Consider the following 18728-nt stretch of genomic DNA (forward strand, 5'->3'; position numbering starts at 1 on the left):
CTATTTTCCTTGAGTTTTTAAAAATTTTCCTTGAGTTTGTTACTTTTTTTCTAGATTATTGAGTTGAATGATTAGTTCATTTATTTTTAATCTTTCTGTTTTTTCCCGTAAATGCATTTAAGGGTCTTTGTTTTCCTTTATGTGTTGCCTTAACCATAGCCCATAGGTTTTGATATATTGTGTTCTTACTGAGTGATTGTGTATATGTAACCTTGCCATTTCTTTCTCTTCACATCCACTCTGTTATAAAAATGTCCACCAAGGTCACTCCATGAGCCTTTTGAGTGACTTCCCATTGTTCTCACGTGTGGTGGGAATGGAGCTGATTGATTCTGTGAGGAGCATCACTTTTAAAAAAAAAAATTTTTATTGGAGTAGAGTTGATTTACAATGTTGTGTTAGTTTCTGCTGTACAGTAAAGTGAATCAGTTATACATACACATATGTCCAGTCTTCTAAAATTTTCTTTACTCATATAGGTAATTGCAGAGTATTGAGTAGAGTTCCCTGTGCTATACAGTAGGTCCTTATTAGTTATCTATTTTTTACATATAGTAGTGTGTATGTGTCAATCCCAATCTCCCAGTTTATCCCTGCCCCCCTTCCCCCTTGGTTACCATGTTTGTTTTCAACATATGTGACTCTCTTTCTGTTTTGTAAATAAGTTCATTTGTATCATTGATTCCATATATAAGTGATATCATATGATAGTTGTCTTTCTCTGTCTGACTTCACTTAGTATGATAGTCTCTAGGTCCATTCATGTTGATGCAAATGGCATTATTTCATTCCTTTTTATGGCTGAGTAGTATTCCATTGTGTGTGTGTGTGTGTGTGTGTGTGTGTGTGTGTGTGTGTGTGTGTGTGTACCACATTTTCTTTATCCCTTCATCTATTGATGGATATTTAGGTTGCTTCCATGTCTTGGCTATTGTGAATAGTGCTGCTGTGAACATAGGGGTGCATATATCTTTTCAAATTAAGAGTTGTCTGGGTAATGCCTAGGAGTGGGGTTGCTGGATCATATGTGTGAGGGGCATAACTTTTCATTTGTAAGCTATCCAATCTTTTGTTCAGTAAGAGCTGTGATTCTCTAGTGATTGGGGCCAGTATCCTGAAGCTACTTTCATTGGCTGCATGCTTTTCAGGTCCTTGCTGTAAAGTATTAACTGTTGTAGTTCATCATGACTTATAGAGCTCTTGTTCGAGCTCATCCTTCACCTAACAGGGAACTCCTAGCATATTACCATCATCTTTATAACCACTTGTGTTCACTCTAACGCCTACCCACATTCATTACTTAATGCCCCCACCAGTCTTGTGAGATAGGTATTTTATACTCATTTTATAGCTTGGGAAGCTTAGGGAGGTTAAGGGGTTTACCCCAGGTTCATACAGTTAGTAAATGTTGGAGCTCAGATTTGAAACCACATTTATATCACTGTGAGGCCCACCCTTCTGACCACGGCTTTGATACTGTGTACCTGCAGCCTTTCTGCCAGCTTCAACCTAAGATGGAACATTTTGCTGACTGTGAATTTGCCTCCCTTCCTTCCCCTATCGTTGCTGTGGGTTGGTCGAGGGCAGGGTGCTGAAGGGCTGTGGAGGAAGGGGACAAGTCTTTGCAGGAGGGCTCAGAAAGGACCCCTTCCCCAGTCTCCTGCCAGCCTCTTGGGATGGAGGATTGCCTCAACCTTCCTGGCTCCCTTTTCCTCTGCCCCTTTTCTCCATCCCTGCTCTCTCAGCTCCTCCAGAGTCTGAGGAAGCAATATATCATGAAAGAACATCCTAGTCCTAGGGCTTTGCTGCAGGAACATCCAGTCTCATTATCCCAGGTTATCTGGGAAAATTTCCAGGAATCTAGTTGCTAAGCAGAGCTTCAAGAGGAATAGGTATGCATTACCTATCTGATTCAATCCCAAAGTCTTATCTATTTTAGGCCAATGGTTCAACCTTTTGTTTGTAATTTAGGTTGAATTTTTAAGGTAAATATTATGACATAAAAAAAGCAAGGGCGGACTTCCTTGGTGGTGCAGTGGTTAAGAATCTGCCTGCCATTTTTTTTTGAGGAAGTGTGCGGGATAGTGTGGTCTTTGTGAGCTTCCACCATGGCGTTCCGGGGCCAGGGCCAGAAGGTGCAGAAGGTGATGGTGCAGCCCATCAATCTCATCTTCTGATACTTGCAAAATGGATCTCTGATTCAGGTGTGGCTTTATGAGCAAGTGAATATGTGGATAGAGGGTTGTATCATTGGTACTGATGAGTATATGAACCTCGTATTAGATGATACATTCATTCTAAAACAAAGTCAAGAAAACAACTGGGTCGGATCATGCTAACATTATTCTGCTCCAAAGTGTCTCCAACTAGAAATGACCAATGAAGTGAGAAGTTGTTGAGAAGGCAATACAGTTTTTTTAGGTGTCCTTTGTTAGAAGTGTAGTACTAAGGCATTTATTCATATTGTTTTGCTCACCTTTATGTTATTATCAGATGACAGTAAATGCTGTGGAATTGTTTTTATTAAAATATTTACATTGTTTCCTTCTAAAAAAAAAGGATCCACCTGCCAATGCAGGGGACACGGGTTCGAGCCCTGGTCCGGGAAGATCCCACATGCCGTGGAGCAACTAAGCCCATGAGCCACAATTACTGAGCCCATGTGCCACGACTGCTGAAGCCCGTGTGCCTAGAGCCCATGCTCCGCAGAGATTTCTTGTGTCTCAGTATCCAGGCCTGTGAGTGTCGTTCAGTGGGTGCTCATGGTTTGAAGAATGGATAGATGGTGCAGGAAAGAAAGCAGGAAAGGCTTGTGTTTTATCTATTCTTTAATTAATTAATTAATTAATTAATGTATTTATTTAGTTTTGGCTGCGTTGGGTCTCTGTTGCTGCATGTGGGCTTTCTCTAGTTGTGGTGCGCGGGCTTCTCATTGCGGTGGCTTCTCTTGTTGCGGAGCACAGGCTCTAGGTGCATGGGCTTCAGTAGTTGTGGCTTGCGGGCTCAGTAGTTGTGGCTTGCAGGCTCTAGAGCGCAGGCTCAACAGTTGTGCTGCGTGGGCTTAGTTGCTCCGCGGCCTGTGGCATCTTCTCAGACCAGGGATCAAAGCCACGTCCCCCGCACTGGCAGGCGGATTCTTAACCACTGCGCCACCAGGGAAGTCCCTTATCTACTCTTTTCCTTCTCCTCCCTGTGCATTATTCCCACCACCCTGCAAATGTAGAGAGAACCTACCACATTAGCAGTGTCTTCTGAGCTAATCCAGTCTGAACACTGTGTGAAAAGCAGTGGGGAGGTCCCATCAGACCCAAGCACATACCGAGGGGTTTCTTACCTGTGGACTCAGACCTTTTTGTCCAGCCTGTTTTGTCCAGGCTGATGGCTCTTCTCGTAGATGTGGAGTGTATGGGATTGATTCAGAGCACGCTGGCTTCTCAGCTTCCTGTAATGAGGAACTTCATGCTTAACTAGGTCACCGTCTCTCTGAGAATCTGGAGTCACAGATGCTGGCTCTGGTGGGTTTAATTCTGGTCTATACACAGTTCCTGCCAGTTTTACTTCCTGCCCCGAGCCAGCCTGCCAAAGAAGGAGACTTAGGCTGTGGTTGCTAACCTGCCAAGATGCAAAATCCATCATGTTTGTCAAAAGCTAAAGGGGTTGCTGAGGCAAATTGAGGACAGTCTTCCAAGTCACATGATTCCTCAGCATTCTGAACTTTAGTCCTTATCCAATTGACCTCAAACCCTAACATTAATCCTTGGCCTTACTAAGTTAGGAAACCCTTGACTAGGCAACTCGGCACATTTATTACAGTCCTGTATTCCCTCGGTGGGCCTCGGTGAAGGTGTTGGCGTTCCTTTCTATCCAGATAGCATGGATTTATTAAGTTCTGGATTGTATTAGGAATTATGGTGTTTCTCCGTGTGATAGAATGCATCATTGGTCCTGGACTGGAAGTTAACAGAAGAAGGAAATAGGATGTTTGCTCATGTAATTTAGGGACAGGAAAATGGATGGACTTTTTTTTTTTTTTTTTTGCCTTAGTGATTGCCATTAAAGAAAAAGAAAAAAGCAAGTGGGGATGGTTGACCCTAATGACTAAAGGAAAAAGTGAAAGAGAAAGAAATGAGTTTGGAGACACCCTACCTCATGTCTTTGCGCTCCGTTCCTGTCCCTGCTTCAAGCCTGGAGGATCCTGTTTGAGAGGAAGGGAAGAGATCAAGTAACCAGGCTAAAGTCTTTATCATCGCCCGGGAGGCCTTATAGGATTCCCCGCCACGTCCACCTTACCTCGCTGTCTGCGGCTCTTTCCTTTACTTGCTGTGCTCTGGCCGTGCTGGCCTTTGTGTTGAGGAGACCAGGCATGCTCGCCTTTGCGCTGGCTGTTTCCTCTGCCTGCGATGCTCTTCCGCCAGGTGCCTAATGGTCAAGGCTTTGGTTGAATGCCACCTTCTCTAAAAGGCCTGGTTAAAATTGCACATTCGATCTCACTGTTCCCTGAACCCCCCTGTATCCATTGCTCCATCTTTCTTTCCGAGCACCGTCACTCTCTGACATACTGTATGATGTGCTTCTTGGTGTTGCCTGTTTGCCCTCTCCTGCAGTACACCAGTGTCAGCTCCATGAGGACAGGCCGGATCTTTCTTCGTTCCCTTCCATACCCAGCAAAAGTACCCGGCCCATAGTAGGCCCTCAGCACATACTGTGGTAGTGAGTGACTCGGTATGCATAGTAGTCTTTGTCTGGCTTAGAATGTAGTTCTCCGAACTCAGGGTTTCTGGATATCACTGTTTTCTCTTCTTAGGTTTGTCCTGCTCTCCTTAATTTACTTGATTTGTCATCACTTTTCTTTTTCCAACCAAAGGCCATTTTGGAAAGGTCAGCAGGATCAGACCAAGCTCTCAGAGAAGCTGGGGGCTGTGGGAGTCCCTTCAAGTAGCTCTCTCTCGATCAGAAGGGGAGGGGCCCATGGGGGGGTGTCTCCCCCAGCCCTCCAGTCTGCTTTCCGGGGAGCAGGTTCTCATGAGTATCCCCCTCAAGAACATGGCCTCGGAGACCTTTCCAAGTCTCTAAGGAGGCGGATGGCTCACGGCAGAGAATTTCATGGCCCAGCTCAGCTTAGTAGCAGAGCAATGGGGGTAACAGCAGGTCCTGCCTAGTCCTGCCTGGTGCCTGGCCAAACAGAGGAGGGTGACGGGGGCTACTCGTGGGGGGCTGCTCTGTTGGGGTAACTGGTGTAAGGCCCTTCCTCGGGCCCATCCTGCCCCTCTGCGCTGTGATGAAATGTGAGGCGCCATCGGGTTGGGCTTGCCAGGTTCACGGGACCCCCTGGAGAGGACTTACCATCCAAAGCAGATTTTTCTTCTTCTACCTTGACCCTTCCTGCCTTGCCAATTATTTATTCTTTCTTTTCTTACTCTCCTATACACGCCTATACTTCAGAAACTGTTCCTCTCTTGGAGAGTTTTTTGTGTGAGGTCAAGGCAGCAGCCATTCTGGAATTTTCTACAAATCAGACTCCTGTTAACTTCAGCCATCTGGTACACGAGGGGATGGAGGGTGGGGTGGGGGGCAGGATCCAAAGCAGGGAGGAGAGACGTCTGAGGGAACAAAAGATCTAACACGAAGCCCAAGCACAGAAATCTACTGCGATTTGTTTCAAGGCCAGTGCTGTCCAGTGGAAGTGTAATGTGAACCACATGTGTAATTTTAAATGTTCTGGTGGCCACATTAAGTAAAAAGAAACAGGTCAAATGAATTTTAATATCTCTTGTTTAACTCCATGTATCTAAAATATTGACATTTCAACATGTAATGAATATGAAAATTACTGACACTTTTTTTCCCTCACGCCTATCTTCTAACTCTGTGTATTTTACACCTACAATGCATTTCAGTGTGCACAAGCCACATTTCAAGAGCGTGATAGCCACACGTGGCTTGTGACTCCCGTATTGGACAGAGCGCGTAGAAGGCCCAGAATGAATCTGCCTGTGTCTCATGTTGTTCTAACAATTAATTTTTTGGTTTCCCAGCCACAGCAGATTTGAAGCAGTAAATAAGAGAGGGATGGAGTGGTGAAGGATACACCAGAAGTGGGTAGAATTCTAAGTGGCTTGAGTCATTCAGTGCAAGCCTTCCACATTGCCTTCCACAACTTATGACCCCTGAATACCCAGCATGGTAGCTTAGTAGAGTAATTGGGAATAATCGATATCTTTCCATCCTTGCCCTCTGCTTCACAACCCAAGTCATCACTGAAATGCTCAATCATATTCGCTGTTCTCTAAGAAGGTGGGGAAGTGTGAAGTAAGTGGAAGAAGTTAAGGAAGATTTCTATCAAGCATTGCTAAAATAATAGTATTCTAGTACAGAAGGCCTGGGAAATACACAGAGGTAGAAATCCCAGACAACGTGGCAAGCCCTGTCCACTTCTACAGCTGGGGTCCCCCAAAGGACTTGGAGGACCCTGCACATGTGGCTTCAACTGCTGTGTCCCTCCTCAGTCCCCAAGATTGCTGACTTCTTCAGTTCCGCGGGGCAGAGTTGCAGCTGGAGCCCTAGCTGTGTTGCAGGGACCTCAGGAGTCTGGCTCATCCCTTTGGGAAGCTTTATGGATGGACTTCCTTGGAATTGACCCCCCATGGAGGCTCGCTTGGGGCGGTGTTACCGAAGTGTATGGGATGGTCCTTTTTCTGAGGCAGTACTTGGATTCCAGCCAGCAGAAAAGAAACCCAAACCAAAAACACAACAAAAAAACCCAAAGGCCCAAGTCACACACCTTCTTTGCTTTCTTTCTGTATTCGTTTCTTGTGAATATAGAGAATATTATTAAGTCTGGAGTGGGGAGGGTAGCTGTCACATGACTAGAGTGTATTATTCGCGTGTAATACATTCAGTCCATTGCTGCCTGTTACATAACGTTGTTTCTCTATTCTTTTTTTTTTAGGCTGAGGAATCTTGTAAATGTAATGGCTGGAAAAACCCCAACCCTTCTCCCACTCCCCCCAGAGCCGACCTGCAGCAAATAATTGTCAGTCTGACGGAATCCTGCCGGAGTTGTAGCCATGCCCTCGGTGAGTTCCTAAATCTTCAAGGAGACCAATGATGTCATTGTTGCCTGCAGTTTCTAACTTACTGAATTCATGGGTTAACCAGACTTGCACACCTCACCTCCAAAAGAGACTCTTTAGCTTCATGAATCTGCTGGGGAGGCTTCACATGGGAGACAAATCCTGTACTGTTTGCATGGATTCCTCATCTGTCTCTTCCCGGTTTTCCCTAAGAGCTGGTTGACTGGGATGGAGTTGGTGGGGGAGTGAGGGAGAAGGGGATTGCCAAATAAGATGAAACGTGGCAACCAAGCTACTTAGATTAACACATAACATGTCCTGATTCTGATTCTCATTTTTCTTATTATTTTCTGATTCCCTGAACTTTCTGGGAATGCTTCATTTTATCTTCATATTCTTTAGTTTCCTGTGTCTGCTAGCTCTTTTCTTCCTTGGGGTTGTGCTTGGTAAATATTTACTTGTGTTTTCCCTTTCAACTTTCTTATCTGTCCCTGCAAGATAATCATTGTGAGCCTGGCCAGATAGACTCTGCCAGAATCAGTCAACAGGTCTGTGCTAATATGTTCCATGTTCTGATCCTAGTTTTAGAATACAGGTTTTCTTTTTAAATTGTATTTTGTTTGAGTGGGTAAGAGTTACTGAGTAATTCGTTTTCCCGAGATATTAAAATTCCAGTTCCCAAGGGATCTGAGACTCTTGTGCTTATTTTATTTACTTTTCTGCCTTCAGCTGTCTGGTCTCCCAAAGAACGTCTCTGTGTCCAGTTTACTGTCCAGTGTTGCAGGGACGCAGTGCCAAACATTCTCACTAATGTACTTTGGCCTTTTCCATCTGACCCTTTATAAGGGGGTGGCTCCATTTGTTTATTTATTTTTTAATTTAAACTTTATTTATTTATTTTCGCTGTGTTGGGTCTTAGTTGCAGCACGCAGGATCTTTCATTGTGGCACGAGGGCTTCTCTCTAGGTGTGGCACATGGGCTCCAGAGTGCCTGGGCTCTGTAGTTGCAGTGCTCTGGCTTAGTTGCCCTGTGGCATGTGGGATCTTAGTTCCCCGACCAGGAATTGAACCTGCGTCCCCTGCATTAGAAGGTGGATTCTCAACTGCTGGACCACCAGGGAAGTCTCTATTTATTTAGACTTTTAATTTTATATTGGAGTACAGTTGATTAACAATGTCATGTTAGTTTCAGGTGTACAGTAAAGTGATTCAGTTGATACATATACATGTATCTATGCTTTTTCAAATTCTTTTCCCATTTAGGTTGCTACATAATATTGAGCAGAGTTCCCTGTGCTATATTATAGATGCTTGTTGGTTATCCATTTTAAATATAATGTGGGTACATGTCAATCCCAAACTCCCTAACTATCCCTCTCCCACACCCTTCCCCTCTGATAACCATAAGTTCATTCTCTACGTTTGTGAGTCTGTTTCGGTTTTGTAAATAAGTTCATTTGTATCATTTTTTTAAGATTCTGCCTATAAGCGATATCATATGATATTTGTCTTTGTCTGATTTACTTCACTCAGTATGACAATGTCTAGCTCCATCCATGTTGCTACAAATGGCATTATTTCATTCTTTTTTATGGCTGAGTAATATTCCATTGTATACATGTGCCACATCTTCTTTATCTATTCATCTGTCAGTGGACATTCAGGTTGTTGCCATGTCTTGGCTATTGTGAATAGTGCTGCTGTGAACACTGGGGTGCGTGTATCCTTTTGGATCATGTTTTTCTCTGGATATATGCCCAGGAGTGGGATTGCAGGGTCATATGGTATGGGTGGCTCCTTTTAGCCATCATATTTCTCTAAAGCTTCCTGCTGATATCAGATGGTGGAGCATCAGCCTTCGTTAGCCTGGAGTTAGGTCTAGTCTGAAGTGTTACTTTGTACTCAGCTGGAGAGGATTTCAGTCCCTATAGAGCAAAAAAGTAGATACTAGTGTGACCTCCTCAGGAAGTTACTGCACTGGAGTGACCTTCTGAGAAAATGAAATAGAGAACATCAATCTCACAAGAGAAATAAAAGCATTGATAATCACATCTATGTGTTAATTTAACTGGTGTCTCAAATAATGTAAGTTCTGATTTTTGAAGCAGCCAGTGCAAAGGACAGATGCCAAAACTCACAGGAATATCTTTGCTTTTAACTCACCTTTTCCACTATCGATCCCTGAGTGATGCCCTTTAGAATTGCCTCAGGAAATATGATGTAGTAGAGAACTCCTTAAACACTGGACTTGAACTGTGTTTGGTATTGATTGGGAAATCCTATTATCCTACACCAATTAACATTTAAAGACAGAGTCCTTTTTCTTTGTTAGCTGCACAGATTGTCTCTTTTCTGAGCAGGTCAACACACAGGAATGCCCAAAGGCAGAAACAGCCTTTCTCAAAGAAAAGCCAACTTTGTTCCCTTTTGTATTTCTTAACAAGCTTTGAAAACAAGTACCCTTATTTGACAGTACGTAATCGAGAATGGAAAAAAAAGGGTACATATCCTTTGACCTGACAAATCCATGCCAGAAAGCTAATCTAAATATAAGTTAAGATGTGCCTTCAGATTAAAAGGGCAGCTATTATAGCCATATTCATGATGTTAAAAAAACTAGAAACAATCTAAATATCCTAATGGAGGAGATCCTTGGTTGAATTATGAAAATATATATTATGAAATTCAATATGGCTATTAACAAAAGATGTGTTTTCCAGCATGGAAAGATATTCTTAATGTATTATTAATGAAAAAAGCAGGTCAGAAAGCAGCTTAATTGGAGGACTAAATGACAAGATCCACCAGCACAAGTTCAAATCCTTGCTCAACAGCCAGAAGCTGTGAATTGTGGCATATTCTGTAATCAGCCTGGCCCTCCAGTTTTTCAGTTCTGAAATGGAGTTAATAATAGTATTTACCTCATGGGAGCACCGTGAGGATTAAGTGAATGAATGCCTATAAGAATTTTAACACAACACCTGGAGGATTAATGTGTTCTTATTACTCTTATTAGGGTTCTTTACTTCAAACAAGAGATGGGAACTCTGTCCAGTTTGAATGAGAAAACCGTGTTCATAAGAAGAGTACTGGTCGCTTCCACAAGCCAGAAACAGAGGGAAACCCGGTTATCAGTCAGGTCCTGGGATCCCAGCTGCAGGAATTCATGGGCCTTCTGTCCAGGACCCTGTATGATTCAAGTCCATTAACCTCTGTCCCTTGGAGTATTGGTTCAGGATTTAAATCCTCAGAGGAGGGGCTGATTAGTGTGGTGTCTGTCACTCCACCAACCCTGAGTTTCACTCTGTGAGAACTACCCGGAAGGTGGTCATTCCCAGATGCAGGGCTGCTGACTTGAGAACAGCACCATGAGGATAATCTCATTTCTTTAGGTTAGATAATATTTTAATACATACGAACAGGAGATGATCTGGAAGGATATGTGTTGCATTGCTGACAGTGATTTTCTCAGGGTATTGGGGTTTGTAGGTGTTTTAAAAATATTTTTCCACTGTTGGTTCGTTTCTCCTCTCTATTCAGTTTGCTTTCTTATAATTGGGATGTCTGCATATTTTCAAGTGCTCTTGGAATTATTGCCCGAATGCCATAGATTATTTATTGGTCTTAGTGCCAGGGCTTGAGAAAACTTTTTCCTCTTCTAGAAGGAGGATTATGCCTACTCCCCATTCCCATTTTTTAAAGACCTTTTTTTTTGGCTGCCCACAAGGCTTGCGGGATCTGGAGTCCTAACCACTGGATTGCCAGGGAATTCCCTTTAAAAACTTTTTATTGTGGAAACTTCCACATATGTATCAAGGTAGGAAGAATCATTAGAATCATTTAATAAACTGCCTTGTATCCATCAGCCAGCTTTAACAATGATTAACATTTGACAATTTCCCTCCCCACTTTTTTTTCTTTTTGCCAGACATCTCTTCTTATGCCTGCACATGACTTCTTAAATATTACCAACAAAGTCGAGGTCGGGGTCTAGGGAATTCTGTCCAGTGTCATGCAAGCTTGAATTCTCAAAAACATTTCGATTTGTGTGCACTGTGCTATTTTCACAGTTACTATTCTGAGTATGATGAATTTAGATCCTACAATATATGTAGTGTTCTTGGACTTGTCAAAACAAAACACTCAGGCGTATCGATTGAGATGGTGTTTGTTCTGTTGATTTGCTGTTGGGTGTCCTTTGGCTCAGCCATACACAGTCTTTTGACAGTGAGCTCTGGTTTCATGCAGTCTCCTGACAGTGACTTTCATCCCAGGCGTCCTTGGCCTGCCTTAATTTGATACTCTTCTGTGTCTCCTGGGTGTCAAACGCAGGGCTACTGCAGGGCTGATGGGCTGATTAAATAGAAAGAACATTCGGTCAGGAGTTAGAAACTAACAATTCTACGCCTGGCTTGGCAGTTTACCAGTCCCCTAACCACTTTGCTGTTCACTATCTTCATCCACAGAATGCAATTGTTAGTCTAGACCTACGCTGTCTAGTACTATAGCCACTTGCTACATTTGGCTAATGAGCCCTTGAATTGTAGCTGCTCTAGATTGAGATGAGCTGTAGGTGTGAAACACAGGCCAGATTTTGAAAGCTTAGTGTGAAAAAAAAGGTGAGATATCTCATTAATTTTGATTACATGTTGAAATGATAATATTTTGGATATTTTGGGTTAATAAAATGTATTATTCAAATTAATTTCACCTGTTTCTTTTTTCAGTGTTGCTACTGGAAAACTTAAAATTACATGTGTGGCTTGCATTATATTTCTATTGGGTAGTGCTGGCCTAGAACCTTCTACTCCATTCTCTGAAATTATTTGATATTTGGGATTGGTATAAGTACATTCAGTTAATAAAAATTTGGCGAAGGATACTAACAAAGTACTTCAGTTGGCCCAAACATGTCTCCTTACTTTAGTATTAATCAAAATTTCTTATTTTGGGACTGCTTGTTTAAATAGCAACCTCCTTTTATGGCCAGGACAGTAGGAACACCATTGTGATCAAAACACAATTGGAATTTTTGTTGTTATTTTGGAGTCCATTGTTCTGAACTGTGCCTGAACATACTGATTATTCAATTTGACTATTGATCATTTTTTGCAGTTTTAGGAAGGTTTCTGATTTTTTTTTCATTTAATTAAAAAAAAATTTTTGGCTGCATTGGGTCTTCATTGCTGCACGCGGGCTTCCTCTAGTTGCGGCGAGCAGTGGCTACTCTTCGTTGCGGTACGCGGGCTTCGCTTTGCAGTGGCTTCTCTTGTTGCGGAGCACGGGCTCTAGGTGCACGGGTTTCAGTAGTTGCAGCACGTGGGCTCAGTAGTTGTGGCTCACGGGCTCTAGGGCTCAGGCTCAGTAGTTGTGGCGCATGGGCTTAGTTGCTCTGAGGCATGTGGGATCTTCCTGGACCAGGGATCAAACCGGTGTCCCCTGCATTGGCAGGCAGATTCTTAACCACTGTGCCACCAGGGAAGTCCTGGTTTCTGATTGTTTTTTAATGTCATCAGTTTTTTTCTGATACACACACATATATTTAAACATCACAGAAGTGGAAATTGGTATATATTCCTATGGTTACCTCTGCTTACCTGCTTATTTACGGTAGAAACTTTCCAAGGAAAGTAAAGACCAGCATTAACAATTACACCAGAGCTTATTTCTTGAACAATATGTTGTATCTTACCAGTATTTTTCTCATGGACTATTGATCCAACACCTCTTCTCTGGCTTTGCCGCATTTGCAAACCCCTTCACCACTTAGTCACACCTAGTCCCCATTTACACATGTCCCGGGCAAATGCCAAGTGACAGAAGTATGGGGCCTGGCCAGAACACGGACACAGCCGCCTGGGTCAGGTCTGCATATTCCTCTTGGCTGGGGGTCCTCTGTTTTTTCTACATGGGCTTCAGAGTTGTCAGGAGCTGTGAGTCTGGTACAGCCGCAGCTAGGGGATAAACCTGGTAGCATTTTTCGTGCGCACCTGATGTAGGTTATTCCTTTTCCCTGTGCTCCTTGGGTCACGAAGTCCTGTGGATGTTGTCTGAGTGCACCTCCCACCAGCTCTGCCTGTATTCAGGCTGCTTCTCTGCCTTCTGTGGTCGCATCTGCAATAGCACCTGAAGGCCCCATCTCCATGCTTGCCCACCTGGCTTCCCAAGAAAGCACTAGCGACCTAATGTGGTCACATTCTCCTGCTTCAGCCCACTGGGCGGCCTCTCATTCTCAGGATGAAGGCCCACTTCAGCTGAGCATGCGAGGTGGGTCAGGCCTTTCCTCCTCCTGGGTTGCGTTTTGGTCCTCGGGTTGCTCCACCTTCTCTGAAGGGTCTTCACACTTTCTCCCACCTCTGCCTTGGATGTGGAGGTGCACAGCACCTGCCATGCCTCTCCTTCTTTCTCTGCTGGGGGAACCCTACTCACCTCCAAGGGCTGACTACCCCAGCCCTTGGTACAGACAATAAAGGACTTCCGGGACCTGCACTGCAGTGTTCCTGCTTGTATAACTATAGTTCTCTATACCCTTATTGGTTTTCTATACGGGATGAAGGACTGACTTTTTCTCTGGTTCCTAATACATTTAGTTCCTTGGGCTTAATTGGATTGTTTCTTCATTAGTAGATATCCGTTACATTTAGTAATGCTAAAGAGACGGCTGGTTGCATTTATTTGTGGAGGAGGTTTCATGGTTTATGATCGGTACCTGTCCTGTGCAACATAGTAGCCACCTGTGGCTGCTCGAGTTGAAATGTGCTGCCCTTGGAAAATGCACACCAATTTTGAAGACTTAGTATGAGAAAAGAATGTAAAATATTTTTAATATTGAGTACATGTTGAAATAATTTAGTATATATTAGGTTAGATAAAATATATTAAAACGAATTTCACCTATTTCTTTTTACCTTTTTTAAAGTGGTTACTAGGGACTTCTTCCCTGGTGGTCCAGTGGTTAGGACTCCGTGCGTCCACTGCAGGGGGCCCGGGTTCAATCCCTAGTCGGGGAATAAAGATCCCATAAGTGGCGTGGAGTGGCCAAAAGAAATTAAAAAAAATTAAAATAAGTGTTTCTTGACCATTTATTATAAGAAAAAATAAAGTGGTTACTAGAGTATTTAAAAGTATATATGTGGCTCACATCATATTTCTGTTGGACTGAACTCTCTTAAGGTTCTTACTCTTAAACTACCCTTTTTCTTCATTCCAGATCTGAGATTACTAAAGGTGAAACCACTTTTATTTATTTAATTTAAAAACATTCCTTTTTAAAAATTTATTTTTTATTGAAGTATAGATGATTTACAATGTTGAGTTAGTTTCAGGTGTACAGCAAAGTGACTCAGTTTATCTATCTATTCTTTTTCAGATTCTTTTCCATTTTAGGAAACTACTGTTAAATTATAAGCCTTTTGCACATAGTCAATTCAGAAGCTTTCATTGAAATACTTCATTTGACCTCTTCTAGCCTTGACTTCAAATTCCCATGAACAGGGGCTTCCCTGGTGGCTCAGTGGCTGAGAGTCCGCCTGCCAATGCAGGGGACGCGGGTTCGTGCCCCGGTCTGGGAGGATCCCACATGCCGTGGAGCGGCTGGGCCCGTGAGCCATGGCCGCTGAGCCTGAGCGTCCGGATCCTGTGCTCCGCAACGGTAGAGGCCGCAGCAGTGAGAGGTCCACATACTGAAAAAAAAAAAAAAAAAAAAAATTCCCATGAACAAAAACTGTATGGGAACAGCTCACAGATCCTACAGATGCTGCACCGTTTGCTTTCTTTCTGGTCCAGAGGAGCAGAGCTGTGGTAGCAGCCTGCCCAGCAGCCGCCTGTTCCCGCCGCAGGGCGTGTGGGGACTGGCAGGCTGTCCGCAGGAGAAGTGCAGGACAGATCGACGGGGCCAGAGCTGAGTGAGTGAAGGTCACAGCTTGCAGTGACAGTGCATTTCCTGTTCCCAGCAAGGCCACAGCTGCACTGTGATTCCTGGCAGCAGGTTTTGGCAGGTCGCTCTGGCACCCTGGGTGTTTGCAAGTCTGACTCAGCCCTGCAGGGTGGTAGGGTCCACCCTGCTGGTAGATGCAAGGTGGTGGAGCCTCCCAGTCCTTGACGTACCCCTTCCCCTGCGTCCCCCTGCGCCCCCATGCCCTGGACACTGTGGGCAACAGCGCTGGGCAGAAGGGAGCTTTTCCCACAAGTCAAGGGTTGGCCATTCTTGGGTATTTATATGGATGCTTTGTACCAGGCTCTTGGAACACAATTTGAAATGAAAATAGAGTGCTTTTTTACATTTGATTATCAAATTCTAGATGGAAGAATGATTTTTTTTTTTTTTTGCGGTATGCGGGCCTCTCACTGTCGTGGCCTCTCCCGTTGTGGAGCACAGGCTCTGGACGCGCAGGTTCAGCGGCCATGGCTCACAGGCCCAGCCGCTCCGTGGCATGTGGGATCTTCCTGGACCAGGGCACGAACCCATGTCCCCTGCATCGGCAGGCGGACTCTCAACCACCGCACCACCAGGGAAGCCCAAGAATGATTTTTTAAAAAAACTATTTATTTGGAAATAATTTCAAACTTACAGAAAAGTCATGAGAATAGTAACAAGGCGCATCCCATGTATCTTTTGTCCAGATTTACCTATTGGTAACATTTTGCCCTATTTGCTTTGTCATTTGCTCTCATATGTGTGTTTGTGTGTGCGTGCATGTGCACACACAGATACACACACAGACTGATATCATATATACGAGTCTGTGTGTGTGTGTGTATTTGTATGTATTATACTTTCTTCCTGGACCATATGAGAATAAGTTGCATTTACATCATGTTTTTTTTCTCTTAAATACATATGTATTTTCTAAATTTAAGGATATTCTTTTTTTTTTTTTTTTTTAAATTTTTAATTTTTTTGGCCACACCGCAATGCACGCAAGATCTTAGTTCCCCGGCCAGGGATCAAACCTGGACCACGGCAGTGAAAGCTCTGAGTCCCAACCACAGGACTGCCAGGGAATTCCCAGATAGTCTTTTACATAACTTCAGTTTAGTTACCAACTTCAGTAAATATTAACATTAATGTAAGACTTAATCTACTGCTTGTATTCCAGTTTTATAGTTGACCCCAAAATGTCTTTTAGAGCATATTTTCCTCTCCGTTAAGCACCCGGTCTAGAATTACATATGTATTTAGTTGTCATGTGAACGGAAAGCAGTGAGTCTTCTCACACCCAGCACATCCGGAAGGCTTCTGACACCAGATGTGCAGGTTTTTCCACACCGAGCGGTTCTCCAGCTCTCCAGCAGACACTGACTGGGTGTGCTGCGACTTAACTGGATTCTGATACTATCTGCCTGTAGTTAGCACAGATCCCACAGACCCCTTATCTGAGGGTAAGGGCTCAGAAGCCGATCCCAAGTTCAGGTCCTAACCCGTGCTTCTGACTGATCGGCTGTATATCAGAGGTTCCTACGGCCCCCTCCTGGAGTTGGAGAATTTTCTAGAGTGGCTCACAGTTTACTTACTAGATTTCTGGCTTTTTATAAAAAGGATACAAGTCAGGAACAGCCAGATGGAAGAGATGCACAGAGCAGGGTGGGGTGGAAGGAGCCTGAAGCTCCTCTGCTTTGTCCAAGCGAGCTGCCCTCCCAGCACCTCCAGGCTTCAACTACTGGAACCTTCACGTGCCCTTCAGTTAGGGGTTTTAACGGAGGTCTTGTTCCGTAGGAATAACAACAGACACTCCTTTCACCTTTACTTATGGAATTCCAAGGGTTTTGGAATGACTTATGAAATTCCAAGAGTTTTTGGAGCTCTGTGGTAGGAAAGGGGACAAAGATCAAATATGTTTCTTTATATACATCACAACATCACAGCCGGCCTCTTCAGTCTTCTCTGACATGGAACAGTTCCTCTGCCTTTTTTTTTTGGTCTTTTATGATATTGATGTTTCAGTGGAGGAATGTTTTAAATGTTAAGAACAAACCTGTTGAAGAGCTAGGAGAAAATACATTTTTGTCATCTTTTGGTTCTATGGGAAAGACCTTTGCAAGCAAGATCTTAAAGAAATGCCAGACATAGAGTTTGACTTTCTGAAAAATGTAAAATTCCTATATAACCAAACCACAACCTAACAAACAAAAACCCCAATGAAATCCAGGAGGATAGACGGAAAGCTCTTTCAAGCAATTAGAAAAATACCCACATCCTAAAAAAGCAGGCAGAGGGCATGAATAGGTAGTGCACAAAAGAACAAATACAAATGGCCAGTAACATGAAAAACAAACAACTCCAGGGGCGTTCCAGCGAATGCAGATCAAAACAGTGGGGGACCCTGATTAATTTTCAAAAGACTGATTAAATGACTGAGCATGATCCTTCACTGTTGGCAAGCATGGGGAAAGGGGTATTCTAGCACACTGCTGATATGATGGACATGGATGCAAAATTTATTGGGCAGATACATTAGGGAACATGTATCAAAGCTTTAAATAGCACTGACTCAGTGTTATGAGTTCTGTGGCCGATTAACTGCTATAGATTTGTACATTGTAGTTTACAGATTTTTATTTTTTTAATATATGCCTCCAGGCTTGTAAATAATAGAGGCATATATCTTCAAGAAAATATGCTTTTGGTTCATCGAAGGGAGCTTATTTGCATCAAAAAGGTTTCTTTGGAAAACATTAAGAGGTTTTTTTTTTTCAATGATAAGTGGCTCTTTTTAGTTGAATACGAGTTCAGTAAGTAGTTTCGCTTTACAGTTAGAGTGAAGTGTATCTGGGTGTTGGCATGACGTGGTGTTGACTGTGGGGTCTATCTAATTCTGCTCAGCAGCCCCCAAGAGTCAGGAGACGTCTCTGGATTTGGTGGAGATGGGGTTGATGAGGACAGTGGGGCTTTAGGGAGACTCTCATGGCAGCAGAGCAGTCTGGGGGTTGTTTTGTGCCGTGGGCTTGAGATCCCAGTGATCACAAAGGTAGGGGTGGGAAAGCTCAGCTGCGTCTGGTGGTGACACTGGTTGGGGGAAGAAGGACAGTGAAGGAGTGAGTGCCGGGCTCCTTGGCAAGAGGGAGTTGCTGTTTTGAGGATGGCCTTGAGGATTTTAATCCCGGAGTCAAGTTTGCCAGGATGGTGGTGCACTGGTTGTTCGGATGGCGAGGTGGTGAGGTAGGGTGTGGGGATGGATGATTCGGGTGTGAGGAGACGTTAGCTGGTGATGTGGATTTGGTGAGAGGGAAAAGCTGAGTGCTAGATGCTCAGAGACTGAAAAGGAGTGTTGGTGAAAGGGGCCCATGCTTGGAGAGTCTGAGAATGGGGCAGGTGCAGACGACTAAGCATTGATGCCATGTGGTCGTATCTGCCCGTGCCGGCTTTCTCACTATACGGAAGCTTCTCTTTCATGGCAACTTGTCCAGAGCTGCTTTTTTCCTTCTCGAGTGGGTGGTCCACTCCCTTTGTTTTCATCTGATCTCCCCCACCCCCACCCCATCATTCATTCTAGGAAGCTTAACACTTTTCGTGCACCGTCACCCTTCTGCCTCAGTATATCTCCCTTCACCCCCCGACCCACCCTTCCTTTATTCTTGGAGGAAGATTCCTACCCTCTCAGCTGTGAGGGACACCCCCATTTGTCCAGCACAGCCTCGCCCTTCCTCCCTGTGGGA

At 43.9% G+C, this 18728-nt stretch overlaps 1 protein-coding gene and 1 pseudogene across 2 annotated transcripts in view; both read left to right on the forward strand.

Annotated features, from left to right (window-relative positions):
- Window positions 1-18728, forward strand: part of KAT2B (lysine acetyltransferase 2B) — a 104115-nt gene that overhangs the window by 28152 nt on the left and 57235 nt on the right. For both annotated transcript variants that reach the window (XM_059064113.2, XM_059064114.2), the window contains exon 2: window positions 6950-7076. In XM_059064113.2, coding sequence (XP_058920096.1) covers window positions 6950-7076 — 127 coding nt within the window. The remainder of the gene's footprint in view (window positions 1-6949; window positions 7077-18728) is intronic.
- Window positions 2084-2370, forward strand: LOC131756990 (small nuclear ribonucleoprotein E-like; annotated as a pseudogene).

This window comes from Kogia breviceps, chromosome 5 (assembly GCF_026419965.1).
Source record: "Kogia breviceps isolate mKogBre1 chromosome 5, mKogBre1 haplotype 1, whole genome shotgun sequence".
NCBI lineage: Eukaryota > Metazoa > Chordata > Mammalia > Artiodactyla > Physeteridae > Kogia > Kogia breviceps.